The 14818-nt window shown below is 38.7% G+C and overlaps 1 protein-coding gene across 1 annotated transcript in view; it reads right to left on the bottom strand.

Moving 5' to 3' along the window:
* The window catches only part of LOC122815075, a 3014144-nt gene that overhangs the window by 1120168 nt on the left and 1879158 nt on the right, over nucleotides 1-14818 (bottom strand). The window contains exon 90 of the mRNA XM_044087319.1: nucleotides 9554-9598. Coding sequence (XP_043943254.1) covers nucleotides 9554-9598 — 45 coding nt within the window. The remainder of the gene's footprint in view (nucleotides 1-9553; nucleotides 9599-14818) is intronic.

The following is a 14818-nucleotide window of genomic DNA, read 5'->3' as shown; positions in this document are numbered from 1 at the left end:
TTGTCACAAGCACCTGCAGTAAACCTCATCCAGAGTCATTGCAATGGGCATGATCATGCAGCTCAGACTGAGGCATTTAGTTAACATTAATAGATATAGTTCACATACCCTATGCATCCATACGCCATTATAAGTATAGAGCTCCTGGCACTGCAGACAGAATGGTCTTCCAAAGGGGTCCACCTTTTAACTACATTTCCATTCTTGACTACATCTTGCAACATAATATCTTCAGAATTAGAACATTACCAGAATGAAGTGGAGATGACACCCTCACATACATGGATAAATGATGCGATCAGTTACATATTTGTAAAACAGTAAGCAGAATAGATTACAGAGCATTGCCATGGAGAATCCAGGTATATTCTGTACTATAATATCTACTATGTTAACAGTGTTCCTCAGTATGTCATAGAGTACCAGATGGTTGTGATGGCTGGAAACAAATTCTTTAAAGACATCCCTGGCAGTGAGAGACAGCCTTTTGCTTTCCTTATGGTTGATCTTACTTGTGGTGACTGCAAGAAGTTTCCTACAGTTATGCATCTATGTTTTGCTATGTCCATTTGCTGTATGCACTCTGTTATTCTGTGTGATTAATATAGCCCAATGCACCATGCAAATTACTTGAACTGAATGTTATGGGATTACGTTTTTCAGACAAAGTGGAAGTGGATATTTTGGGGATTATTGAATATTCTGGGGATAGGGTAAGGAGCAGGAACAAGTTTTCCCTGCTGTGAAATGCAAGTACAACTACCTCCCTTGGTATACTGAGACTCCTCCCACTGTCTCAAGAACACTCAGCAAGTGGCGTTATAGGAAGTGGGATAACAATTTACTCTCAGTGGAAAGATCCTGCTTTATTGCCTTAACCCCGTGAAAAATTATCCTATATATATTTATATTTCTTTTTTTTTTTGTTAGTCAGAGGAAAATTGCTACATGCATTTGTAAATGGATGGTTTGCAAATGTTGGAAGTTCAACATGTTTTAATGATCATTCTCTCTCTATATATACATTTTATAGTTTGTAGGATAAGACATATGCATATTCAGGGTTGGATTCTAAAGCATTCAATGCTTATGGTAGTAGTTATTCCACATTTCATTGCACAGTTGACATTTGTGATTCTTCGAATTATATGGGCTAAACAAGGACTCATGAAGATCTACTCTCATTTCTACATCTCAGCCTTCACTTACTATGTCCCACTACACTGAAAATATGCATTGGCATCAAACATCAATGCATATTTCCATAGCAATAATGTTACTTATCGATACCTTTTTTGTATACCGAGAACTCACCCTGTACATTATTAGCAGCATTATAGATGCCATTATACAGGGTAAGCTCATATGGATGTAGTAACACTACTAACAAAGCAAGGGAGGGATCCACAGAGCCTCCTGAGTGTTTTGTTACTTTGGAGATGGCTGCCTGAATGAACAAGGATATTACAACTGTAGTCCTTCCTTTTGTACATATGGTAAAAATACAACTGCACTATATGTACCTCAAATCATTGCAAAATGTAGATCCACACATTAGCAGTTTGCCACTCAAGTTTATGGCGGTACTACTGTAGCATAATACACTTGTTCTAGTCCTACCTGTAGTAGCACAGCGGGCTTGCAGGTGGCACTGTAGAGTCAGCTGTGCTTGTAGAACACTGGGGCTAAATGGTGGGATCTGCCACCTTCAGGTTACACCAGGAATAAACAAAGGGATTCAGTACCATAGAATGCTTCTGTATCCTATTATCTGTCTTTTGCATTGTGTTTGGCAAATAGACCAGCAATCATGATGTATCCTCCTGGTTTAATTAGATGATCCATGTTTCTGGTGTGACATAATACCAGGAACAGGGTAAAGTGTTGTGTACTGTTTTTTTATTATTGGAAATGTATTATACCTGCATCAACTGTTTTAATTGCTGGAAGTATTCTATTTAGCCTTAGTATAACCTGGATAAAGAGTTGCTGTATCCAGAGCTGTCTGATCCTGCAAACCTTTTCCGATTTACCTGGTGTTAGTCGGGGCCTGCTTGCACCCTAGTGAGAGTAGTAGTGCTGGTTGGAACCTGTTCTGATGCAGGGTGATTGTCTAAAAGCTTAGGGATAGGGTTGTTGTCTACATTCAGTGGCTTAGCTTCACTTCTGTTCTCCAGGTATTTAAACTGTGCATTTGCATGGGTTTCCACTTGTTTTACCGACCTCATACAGAGGTGGGGGTCCTGCACCAACGCTGTATTGAATTCCAAGGCTCCTGAGAAGCTACAACAAAAACCTAAGTGCTTTTTTGCATTTATTTAACACTTATTGTACTTGTGTTGCTTGTACTGCAATATAGACTGCACTATTTAGATCAGCTTTATTACTGATTGCAAAAACTGATCTGAATCTTGCTGGCTTAATTTTACAACTGTTCTCTAGCTCAGTAAAGTTCTGTATACTGTTTTTTCTTACTGGAACTGTATTATACCTACACCAACTGTTCTAATTGCTGGAAGTATTCTACTTCGCTTTAGTATAGCCTGGATACAGAGTGAATGCATCCAGAGCTGTTTGTCTGATCCTGCAAACTTTGTAAAATTTACCTGGCATAAGTCGGGGCCTGCTCGCGCCCCGGTGAGAGTAGTAGTGCTGGTTGGAACCTATCCTGATACAGGGTGATTGGCTAAAAGATGAGGGATATAGGGTTGTATTCTACATTCAGTGGCTTGGCTTCACTTCCGTTGTCCAGGTAGTTAAACTGCTCATTTGCATAGGGTTTACATATCATGCAGCAGTGCCACACAATAGTAATCCATCTATAAGGTATTCCTTCTTCAAATTTTCCCTTAGCAGTGAGTGAGATAACCTGAGGTAGCACAGACCCAATCCAGAGTTATAAGCATCGGGCTAGGGCTAACCCCAACCACAAATCAGACACAACCCCCTACCGACCTTATCTGATCTCCTCATTCCCTCATCCAGAGTCGGCATCATGAGCAGGCAATTCCCTACAGTTTCTCCAACTTGTCTGGTCAGGATGGGCATCATGTGGCAGTGTAGCAACTGTCTCATGTACGCAGACAACCCACTGCTCTTAGCACGTAATAACACTTTCTGTGAGAGATGCAACTATATAATGAACGTGGAATCCAGGCTCTCTCACTCTCATAACCACAGAACTAGCAAGTGGATGGTTGACTTTCCAGACATAGACATTACAGCTCACACACCATCCAGTCCCACACAGCACACACAGGCTTATACACTACCCTCACATTCACAACACAGACCCTCATTTGCAGAGGTTCACACCAGTAATTTACCAAAACAGAAGAGACCTCCCAAGCATAAGCACAAAAACATCCACCAGCACACCCCAACTCACAACTCACATATTCAAAACACCAGTGTCTCACAACAACTGACAAAAACAAACCCAACAACTTAGCCATTGGAGATTCGATAGTGAGACACACAGATGTGCCACTCACCAGTCTGGATAAGGAGAATGTCATTGCAAGTTGCTTTTTGGGCTCCAGAATCCACCATATCACACATACACTCAAGTCTCTCAGCGACCAGTACAGTTATGACTCTGTCACTGTCCATGTTTGTGTGAATAATTTGAGACTTACCTTTATGTACTACATGAAGAGAGACATGATTGAGCTCTCAGAACATGTGTCCCAGGCGTGTCTGTCCCTAGCCTTAATCAGCATTTTACCATCACCCAGGATGATGGCTCAATACAAACAAAAATGATTGATTTTAATAATTGGCTTAGTTCTGGTGTCATTCAAAGAGGATCCAGTACTTGCCAGCCTGGGAAGACATGATTGAGAAGTCTCAAGGCTTTGCCAGAGATGGCCTTCATCTATCTCCACTGGGCTTCCGGATACTGGCAAAGGCTCTTGCCTTCCCTATAGTGCCTTTTTTAGGCAAGGTCATGAGAATAAAGCTCCCAACGTACAAAATACATCAAAAATAGAACTAAAGGTCATGCTGCTAAATACTAGGAGCCTTACTATGAAACTGTACTCTCTGGAAGCAGTCCTAGCTCTGCAAGATGCTGACATATGTGCCATCACAGAGACCTGGTTCAAATCCGCTGAGAGCACCCCCTTCATACCATGCTATACATCCTTCCACACATTCAGACCCCATCCAAAGGGGTTACAATACTAAAGGCGTTGGAGTCTCTGAATTTGTTAAAAATAAATACCCCTCTAGGCTGATCAAGCAGTATGATGCACAGGAGACACTCCACGTGCAGCTAACTGTAGACAAGACACTTATCCAAGTCATAGCTAGCTATAGGCCCCCATCCATGAATCAAGATAGCCACTCCACCTACCTTGACCTACTTGAATCTATAAAAGTGTCACCTCGCACTCTGATCCTAGGAGACTTCAATTATCCAACCATTGACTGGAGAAACTACTCTAGCCATAACCAATGTGCTCAGAGATTTCTTGACTTTGTGAGCTCTAATGCTCTGGACCAGCTGTTTAATACCCCTACAAGGAGAGAAAATATATGAGACCTAGTTTTGACAAACATGGCCAACCACTGTAGTACCCCTACAGTGTCACCCTCCTTGGTGAGATCCAATCACCACGCAGTAACCTTCCCTCTTAGAGTCACCCCCTCTTCAGCCAAGATCAGACAAAAAAACTTCTCTAAAGCCAACTATAGCCCCCGACAGACTGGCATAAACAGCTTTGTAGTTACCTCCACATCGGAGGGAACAGAGGGAATGGACACCTATGCAGAGACTTAGACCAGGGCTCTTTACAAGAATAATTATAGCTGCATAGACTAGGCTGTACCATAGAGAACCAAAGTATCCCTATCAGGGAAAAGCAAACCAGTCTGGTAGACTTCTGCCATAAACAGACTTTATAATAGAAGAAAGAAGGTACTGACTAAGAGCAGGAAGGGGCGAGTGCTAAACTGGAAGCAGACCCTCCTGAACCTAGACAAACAACTAAGAACCCTCATGAAATCCTCCAAAGCCAACTTTGAGTCCAAACTGGTCTCCTCATCAAAAGACAATCACAAAGCTTTCTTTAGCTACATATGTAACCTAAAGAAGAAGAAAAAGCCATGTACCAAACTTGTGGTCAAGAGCATTACGTACACCAATACCGATGACATAGCTAACCTGCTTGCCGACAGGTTCAGCAAAAACTTTGTCCCCATGCTCCCCCAAAGTTAATTAAGATCTCCTCAACACCTGCTCACCACCATTTATCTCCAGTGAACAGATCTTGAATGTCCTTTCAAAGGCAAAAAATACAGCCTCCATGGGACCTGACAGCATCCCAGGCTGCATCTTACATAGCTTCAAGCAAGAGCTGGCAACACCTTTAGGCACCCTTTTCAAAGACATCTTAAGCACTGGATATGTACCCACTGAATGGAGGATGGCTACTGTCATTCCATTGCACAAAGGTGGTGATACCACTGACATAGGTAACTACCGGCCCATTAGCCTTATGAGCCTGATATGTAAGGCTATGGAAAGCATAATCATGGATCTCATAAACCAGGACACTGGTAGCCTCCAAGCACTTGACCACACTCAGTATGTTTGTCAAGGGAGATCATGCCTGTTGAACCTGGTGGATTTTTTTGAAACAGTCACCAAGACCTTGGACGAGGGAAAAGAGGTGCACACTGCCTACCTTGACTTGACCAAGACGTTTGACACTGTACCTCTTTCAGGTATAGTAGATAAGCTCACTCAAGCTGATCATCAACACTTACATCACTAGGTGGATTGCCAATTGGCTCAATGACAGAATCCATACAGTCAAAATAGGGGACTCCACCTCAAATAGTATACCCATAACTAATGAGGTCCCTCAGGGTTTGGTCTTAGGGCCCCCACTCTTTGGAATATATTTTTCCAATGTGCAGGCAAAGACAAAAGGTCTATGGCTGACCAAGTTTGCGGATGACGGCAAACTAGGGGTGGTCATTGACTCCCCAAATGATGTTAACATTCTCCAGGAGGGACTCACCCAGACAGTTGCAACGACTGATGCATAAGACACGGCCTCAAACTCAATGCCAAAAACTGTATCGTTATCCCCTTTGGTAAAAATTATGTACCCACAAAGTATCATATCAAAAACAACATCCTTAGCACACAATCAGTAGTAAGGGATTTGGGCACCTTGGTAGACAGCAATCTAGCATTTGATCAGCACGTAGCCTCAGTAGTGCATAGGGCATACTACATAGTTCAACTCATAAACAAGGGCATATCATCCAGGAAAAAAGAAGTTGTAACCTCTCTGTACTCTTCCTTAATCAGGCCTATAATCAAGTACAGTGCACTTACAGCAGCTGGAGGGACCACAGAGGTTCCTGACTAGAAGAATTCAGGGTCTCAAATACCTTTCCTATGAGGATATGCTTAAGTCCCTCTCACTTTACTCGGTCTCATATAGACTGCTTGGAGGGGACCTCTGTCTGGCATTTAAAGACATCTCAAACCCCGCCCTACTGGAAATGCTGCATATCCACAAATCAAACAACACACATATCACACACACTCGGGACCTAAACCTAGCCTGTGACATTAATAGGTCCTGCCGGCGGGACAGATATGTGTCCTAGAAACCCCCCATTTGTGGAATAGACTCCCTCTCCATGTTAAGCAGAGTACTTCTCTGGCCCTGTTCAAACATAACCTGGATGCATAGATGGGTAATGGAAAATTAATCCTGGGATACTACCTATGTCCCTGCTTGACAGGGAGGATAGGTGCTAACCTTGGAAACATGGCCCCAAAACTTTGGCTAGGCTTGGAAAGGCCTCATGGCCAGTAGCCTAGTAACTTCATATGATCTTATGAACTTACAGATTCAAGGAAGCACAGCAGGATAGTAGAGACCCTCCAAAATGTTACACCAGAGCTTTGAAATGCAGTCTTATACATCACACTACATGAACTAGTGTACCTAAAGAAGATGCAACAGCAACATCTCTAATGTACAGATGTTTGTCTCTACTTTGCACAACGGTTTTGTAAATGTTAGAATATATGTATGTATGTATATATATATATATATATATATATATATATATATATATATATATATATATATATCCTTTCCTTTATTCTAATCATCACTCTATATCTCTATAATCTTACCCTTAAAGAATCATTATAACATGTTATTGCAAATAAAAATTATGTATATATATATATATTGTACCCTCTCTTGTACATTACCCTTTGCTGCCTATTGTGCATGTTATGCTCACTATGAGTATTGTATTTTGTACTTTTTTAAAAACAACTAATGTTTTTATGAAACAATAGCTGTTTTTGTTTAGTTTGATCTGTTTTGACTTTTATATTAATTCTGTATGTTTCTTGGAGCTTTTCTCCCCGGGCCTCTACTGAAAATGGACATGTATCCAGCTAGACTAGCCCGGTCAACAAATGTAAAATAAAATAAAAATAAATATATATATATATATATATATATATATATATATATATATATATATATATATATATCAATTATTTTCATGATAAAGCAATTGTTGCTTTTAGTTCTAATGTCATAGAAACATACTAATGATACGATTCTGATACATACTGATTTCATGAGCCTGAACTAATAACACATTTATATGCTTATTGAAAACCCTTTGAAATTTTTACAACACATTCCTCTAACAAAATCTAATGATAATTAGCTATAAACTGCTCTTAGCTGGTACATTCAGGTATGAAAACAACATAAAAACATGTAATTCTTTACTGCATAGGAGTACAGATATGGTGTGTGACTGGGAGGAGGGCTAACATAAATTAATTGAGGGACAGCTTCACACATCTAGGGAAATGTTTACATCCTATGTAATCTCAACTTAGAAACAGACAGATTCTGTACAACTACTGCATTCTGCATCAAATGATGGCATTCATCCATTCACTGATATGGGAGTACTTCTGCTACATGAAAATACAGTGGAGTTATGGGGATTGGATGTGTGCCTGCAGATTTGTGTGCATGTCTGCATGAATGAAGCTAAATAAATGTGTGCACGTTTGTGTAAGTGTGTATGTGTGTGTGAGTGTGGCGATTGTGCCTGCATGTCTGGTTGCACTACAGGGGTTAGAAGTGTGTGTGTGTGTGTGTGTGTGTGTGTGTGTGTGTGTGTGTGTGTGTGTGTGTGTGTGTGTGTGTGTGTGTGTGAATTGGAACATGTATCATGCCCATACCAGGTAAGTCAATTGCTGACACTGCAGTGCAGCATATTGTGGGATACTGTACTCCTGAGTGTGCTGTCCTTCGGATGAAACGTTAAACCGTGGTCTCATCTGCTTGACTTGCTGAAAGCTCAGGTGGATGTGAAAGATGTTACAGCACCTATAAAAATGAGAAGGTGAAGCTCCCAGATGCCCTGGCCAAATTTCCCTTATTAGTACAGATACCACCTCAGGTATCCCCTGAAAAGAGATCACTACCCTAGTGGGACTAACATGGTCAACAAAGGTTAAATAAAATAAATAAATATGTCAGGTGTGTTGGTGAGTGCTTTCTTGAGAGAGAGCAAGTGTTGGGGTGCTTGTTTGTGAGTGTGTGTGTGTGTGTGTGTGTGTGTGTGTGTGTGTGTGTGTGTGTGTGTGTGTGTGTGTGTGTGTAGGGGGCATCTTTGCTAATACAATACAAGGGCTCTCCTTTGCAGGACTGGTGAGTCAGATATGCTCTTCCACATAATGTAGGATGATGTTGAGGAGCTGACCTGTGCTAGATTTCATGATACTAACACCTATGATATTAATATGACCCCAATATGCTGCTGAAAGTTCAGCATTGATAAGATGGTTAAAACTATACATAGCTTGAAATCCACAGGCATGGGCATACAAAGCATTTCAGTTTATTCCAGATGTGAGTGACACAATATGACTAAGTCCCTTTCAATCTCCCTCTTCAAATAAAAATGCTCCATAATCTATTAGTCTATGGGCTGGCAGTATATCACATGTTATATGTGTCACGTGTGGTATGTGCCTCCTTCATTGACACAGATGTCTGTAATGTTCTGCATTGTGGGCAAAGGCTGTGATGGTAGCTGCTACTAATCCTAGCATTGTTTCCATCATTTACATTATACTTGTCTGGGTTCAAACCTGGAATATGTCATGTCTAAGCATGGCCATTTTATATAGTTCTGATTCAGTCCAACATTTCATATGTCAATGACTGAATACCCTATGCTGCTCATTTGCATGATGTTCTTCACTTCAAAGTCATTATGAATTCATCAGCATGTGCTGCATACCACGCTTTATTGCCTCTTGTGCAACCATGCTGTGTCTTAGGACAGCCCACACCTTGTACTTTACCACTACCCATGCTAATTTGTGCAGCTCAATGCACTAGTGATCCCCAAATCCTGATCTTTAAGGTTCACCTAATGTGTGGACTGCTACAAACCACAAATAATGAACACCTTTGTGGAACTTTCACTCAAATATTAAATTAAACAAGAGTATTTGGATTAGCTTCACACTTACCATGCTTCCAGGAGATCCACGTGATCCTGGAGCACCTGGTTCTCCCTGAAAGAAAGAAAAAAAAATAAACTTATTTCATTCTAAAAACAGTTACTGAAAAAATTCACATTATAGTGCACTTCTGAGTGAATTGTTTATAGTATTGTTAGATTATTAGAAAACAAACAATTCTGCAGTTGTTTTAATATCATGCAGCAGAGACCAGCATAGCCTGCTTTTCAAATAATTCTTCCATTATAGGTACAGGAGTGTCATCATAGTTGTCTACCCTACATACTGCTGAACCACCAACCAAAAATCATCTTTTAACATTTGACTGGAATATTCAGTAGTTGCTTCATCCATATTTCCTTTGAGTTCCATATTACTGCAAAATTATAACACAATTGTGCTAAAAGGAAGGAGAAAAGAAAGACAGACTCGTAGAAAGATCAGAGCAAATAAGACACATGCCCTGCTACTAACTTGTTTTGTCATCAGTTGGCATAAGCCACCTTAGAAAGGAATAGTTTGACAGTGTACGAGCTGTCCACATAGACAGTAAAACATCATATTGCTCTTGTTAAAGGGAGTGTGTGTGTGTGTGTGTGTGTGTGTGTGTGTGTGTGTGTGTGTGTGTGTGTGTGTGTGTGTGTGTGTGTGTGTGTGTGCATATTTGTATCTACATGGATGAAGCATGAAATTCCATTGAAAATGCACACTATTGATCGACAAATTATCAAAACCTAATGGTTAACCATAACAAACTTTGATCCACAAAGGATAAAAAAATAAATAAATAACTTAAAATAAAACATTTTAATGGGTCACAAGCTGTGCCCTGATAAGGGTCTATATTAAGTTATCAAACATTTACATGTTCGAACGTCATATGGTCGACACCATATGATCAAACATTTAAATGTTCAAATGTTTCAACAGAGATCTCTGTACAGTGCGGAAATGGAAGTTTTCCATTGTCTGCACTGTAGTGTGATCTTGGAGTTGGTATATTTAAATAGTGGGGAGTGTGGGGGGTGCTTAACCTTTCAACTTGTTTTTTTTTTTATTTACGAACTTTTAAGAGTTCGAACATATGGTGTCGACCATATGGTGTTCAAACTTTTAGTAGTTCAATAATCAAATATAGACCCCCCTACTAATTATCTATCAAATCCAAGCTCTGAGATCACACTACAGAGTAGAAAGAGCATATTCCCTAATCCTCACCATATTGTGATCTCATAGTGAAAATGCAAGTAATTTCTGATTTTATCAGCTTTCATATATATGCATGCAAAGAGAGAGGGAGGTACATGGTATGGGAACTGCAACTGAATGTCATCTACTGCATAAACAACAACTTAGTGACGTTTCCCAACATATAGGCATCAAAGGAAAATATTCATTCCTAGGTAACTAGTAGCAGCCTTTATACAGCTGCATACCAGGAGTGTAACTAGGGTAAAGAGTTACATTTCAGATTCCCGGGGTGTTGACTAGAGGCCAAGATACCTGCAGAAGTTAGAAATATTTTGAAACAGGGAAGAAAACTTGATGAATCTTTAATCCCAAAGAGTTTGGAAAAGGAGTATTATGACATAAAAAAAGGAAAAATGCTGTTAACTAAATCTAGAGAGACTAGAAAGAACCAGTTAAAAAGTGTGCTATCTTTAACTGTCCTTAATCTGGAAAGATTGGTGGGCTGTTATCCTGAGCAACTCGACTTCCTTTAGGTAGTGTTATATTTTTTTGAACTATGCTATGGCAAAAACTGGATCCTTAATGTGAAGCTAACTATGAATGTGAATGTGTGTCTAGTTTTAGATAAGTTCTTCCCTGAGTTTAAATGCACAGAATGTATTGCTTTATGTTGATGTTTTAAATTAAATCCAACATTAGCCATGGTAATTGGCTCAAAAACACTATATATATATATATATATATATATATATATATATGGGTCTACTGTATATAATCGAAAATAAACACTAGACTCACTGTTACACGAAAGTATACTTAAGCGAAAGTGCACTTCCACGAACATCGGTTCAACGAACCGATAAAGAACAGAAAAGCATTATTTTTGCAGGGGAGCAAGTCCCCCTGCACCCCCATGTGGGGGGCTGTGCCCCCCACACCCCCCTACTTAAATATACCAACTTCAAGATCACACTAGAGTGGAGAAACACGTAAATTCCCTTTCACCACTGTAGTGTGCTTCGAGAATCCACTGTTCATTTTCGAACAAGTGGATTTTCAGTCTTTTACAGTAGACCCATATATATATATATATATATATATATATATATATATATATATATATATAGATATATATATATATATATATATATATATATATATATATGTATATGTACATATAAAATATATGTATATTTATGGGTGCAAATATGTGCATGAACTACTGCAACAAAGGTAGGAAATAGTGTTTGGCACCAGTAGTGTGTGTGTGTGTGTGTGTGTGTGTGTGTGTGTGTGTGTGTGTGTGTGTGTGTGTGTGTGTGTGTGTGTGTGTATGTAGATATATATATATATATATATATATATATATACATACATATACATGTATGTTTGTGTATCTGTATGTATGTATGTATATATACAGTGGACAGAAAAAGTTTACACACCCCTGTTAAAATGCCATGTTTTTGTGATATAAAAAGAGACCACAATAAAACATTTCAAAAGTTTTCCCACCTTTAATGTGACCTATAACCTGTAGAATTCAATTGAAAAACAAACAGATATGTTACGGGAAAAATATAAAAAATAAAAACTATAAATTAATACTTTGTTGTGTGTGCACACCCTTAAACTAATACTTTGTTGAAGCACCTTTTGATTTAATTACATCATTCAGTCTTCTTGGATACACACGTGTCATCAATTAAAGAGATTCTGATTAACCCCAAATAAAGTTCAGCTGTCCTAGTAGGATTTTCCTGACATTTACTCAGTTGCCTGCTACAGCAAAAGTCATGGTTCACAGAGAGCTTACAAAGCATCAAAGGGATCTCATTGTTGAAAGGTATCATTCAGGAGAAGGGTACAAAAATTTCCACAGCATTGGATATACCTTGGAAGACAGTCATCAAAAAGTGGAGAAATAATACTTCAACAGTGACATTGCAAAGAAATGGACATCCCTCCAAAATTGATGAAAAAACAAGACAAAAACTGATAAGGGAGGATGCCAAGAGACCCACAGCAACAATGAAGGAGCTTTAGGAATTTCTGGCAAGTACTGGTTGTGTACTACATGTGACAACAATCTCCCATATTCTCCATATGCCTGGACTATGGGGTAGGGTTGAAAGATGGAAGCCTTTTCTTAGAAAAACATCCAGGCCCAGCTAAAATTTGCAAAACAATACATCAAGTCTCTCAAAAGCATGTGGGAAAATGTGTTATGGTCTAATGAGACCAAGTTGAACTTTCTGGCCAAAATTCCAAATGGTATGTTTTGCACATAAACAACACTTTTCATCACCAAAAGTACACCATCCCCACAGTGAAGCATGGTGGTGGAAGTATCATGCTTTGGGGTTGCTTTTCTTCAGCTGGAACTGGGGCTTTAGTCAAGGTGTAGAGAATTCTGAACAATTCCAAATAACAATCACTTTTGGCCCAAAACCTTTAGCCATCTGCTAGAAAGCTGAAGATAAAGAGGAATTTCACCTTTCAACACAATGACCCCAAGCATACATTTAAATCAACAAAAGAATGGCTTCACCAGAAGAAAATTAAAGTTTTGTAATGGCCCAGCCAGAGCCCAGACCTAAATCCAATAGAAAATCTATGGGGTGACCTGAAGAGGGCTGTGTACAAGAGATGCCCTTGCAATCTGACAGATTTGTAGCACTTTTGCAAGGAAGTGTGGGCAAATATTGCCAAGTCAAGATGTGCCATGCTGACATACTCCTACCCAAGAAGACTGAATGCTGTAATTAAATCAAAAGGTGCTTCAACAAAGTATTAGTTTAAGGGTGTGCACACACAACAAAGTATTAAAGGGTGTTCACACTTATGCAACCGGTGTATTGTATGTTTTTTATTTTTTATATCTTTGTTTTTCAATTGAATTGTACAGGTTATAGGTCACATTACAAGTGGGAAAAGTTTTGAAATTATATATTCTGGTCTCATTTTTTTTTACATCACAAAAATCTGGCATTTTAACAGGGTTGTGTAAACTTTTTATATCCACTGTATATATATATATATATATATATATATATATATATATATATATATATATATATATATATAAAGCCAATAATACCAACGTTTAAAATGATGAGACAACAATGTCGACAATTCACAATCACAAACGGCTGAAATTTCCTAGGGCAAGTTAACACTTGCCCAGCATGTAGAAATATGCCCTTTTCCCCAGTGTAGTTCAATCCCAGAGTTGGTATATATAGCTGGGGGTGGGGTTGGGGGCATAGCCCTGCACTTTAGCTGGTATGTTTGTGTTCAGTGTTGGACAAGTGTTAACTTGCCCTGGGTATCTTCAGCTGTTTGGGATTGTGAGATGTCGGTATTGTCGTCTCGACATTTTGAATGTCAGTATTATGGGCTTCAAGATTTGAAATGTAATGCATATATATATATATATATATATATATATATATATATATATATATATATATATATAGAGAGAGAGAGAGAGATATGTATATGTGTGTGGTGAGTATGTATATATATATATATATATATATATATATATATATATATATATATATATATAAAGAGAAAGAGACACACACACACACACACACACACACACACACACACATATATATATATATATGTGTGTAGAGAGAGAGGGAGAGAGAGATAAATGGATAGCTAGAGCTAGGGGGTTAGCTTTATTTGCCTGAATGTACCCATAAAAGATTAAAAAGTAAAAAAGTCATGGGTATTAAGAAGCCATGTAACTGAAACACTTGACATCTGTAAAGGGTCATTTGCATATATCCCATGTTCCTGCATTATAGTTGGTTTACGGTATCACACAATGAAAACTCTAGCTCAGATGTGTTCTTCTTTTAGTTTTTATTGAATGTTTCATCTATATGACCTTTTAACCCTTTGGTTTGTATACATAGATAGATAGAGATAGATGTAGGAAGATATGACTACATTCATAAATCCTGATGCACAAAATATATAGAAGATTATAAGTGAAGTATAGTGTCTACAAATGAAAATATGTAAATATGGTTTGTTTTACTTTAGTTAAATGTATAATTGCCTATG

This window comes from Protopterus annectens, chromosome 11.part0 (genome assembly GCF_019279795.1).
Source record: "Protopterus annectens isolate FY-2018-M chromosome 11.part0, PAN1.0, whole genome shotgun sequence".
Taxonomy (NCBI): Eukaryota; Metazoa; Chordata; order Ceratodontiformes; family Protopteridae; genus Protopterus; species Protopterus annectens.
Note: the sequence above shows the minus strand (reverse complement) of the source record. Positions and strands in the feature narration are given on the sequence as shown.